We start from the raw sequence: 565 nt of genomic DNA, 5'->3' as shown, positions 1-565 counted from the left end.
GGTCTGTACTGGTTTATACTGGTCCATACTGGTCTATACTGGTCTGTACTGGTCCGTACTGGCCTGCTCTGTACCGATTTTAGGGGTCTGTGCTCATCTGTGCTGCTCCGTACTGGTTTATACTGGTCCAGAGGGGCCCCTACTGCTCCGTATGGCTTTATACTGGTCCATGCCAGTCTATACTGGTCCGTACTGGGTTATACTGGTCTGTACTGGCCTGCTCTGTGTTGATTTAAGGGCTCTGTGCTCATCTGTGCTGCTCCGTATGGCTTTATACTGGTCCAGAGGGGCCCCCACTGCTCCGTACCGCTCCATACTGGTCCGTACTGGTTTATACTGGTCCATACTGGTTTATACTGGTCCATACTGGTACCTGCTGGGCGAGCTCTCGGGTGGGCGCCAGCACCAGGGCCTGAGTCCCGCGCAGCCCCAGCTCCAGCTGCTGCAGGATGGAGATGGCGAAGGTGGCCGTCTTCCCCGTGCCCGACTGCGCCTGCGCGATCACGTCGTACCCTGGGGGAGACGGGGGGATGTGGGGCGGGACGGGGGGCAGGATGGGGGGAGA

The 565-nt window shown here is 58.9% G+C and overlaps 1 protein-coding gene across 1 annotated transcript in view; it reads right to left on the bottom strand.

Moving 5' to 3' along the window:
* Nucleotides 1-316: 316 nt before the first annotated feature.
* LOC106896987 (eukaryotic initiation factor 4A-I-like) overlaps nucleotides 317-565 on the bottom strand; it is a gene marked incomplete at its 5' end in the record, with an annotated part of 11,618 nt that continues 11,369 nt past the window's right edge. The window contains one exon of the mRNA XM_014957334.1: nucleotides 317-513. Coding sequence (XP_014812820.1) covers nucleotides 332-513 — 182 coding nt within the window. The remainder of the gene's footprint in view (nucleotides 514-565) is intronic.

Source organism: Calidris pugnax, unplaced genomic scaffold (assembly GCF_001431845.1).
Source record: "Calidris pugnax isolate Ruff unplaced genomic scaffold, ASM143184v1 scaffold365, whole genome shotgun sequence".
Lineage (NCBI taxonomy): Eukaryota > Metazoa > Chordata > Aves > Charadriiformes > Scolopacidae > Calidris > Calidris pugnax.
The sequence above is the reverse complement of the archived record's forward strand: the minus strand, read 5'-3'. Positions and strand labels throughout refer to the sequence as shown.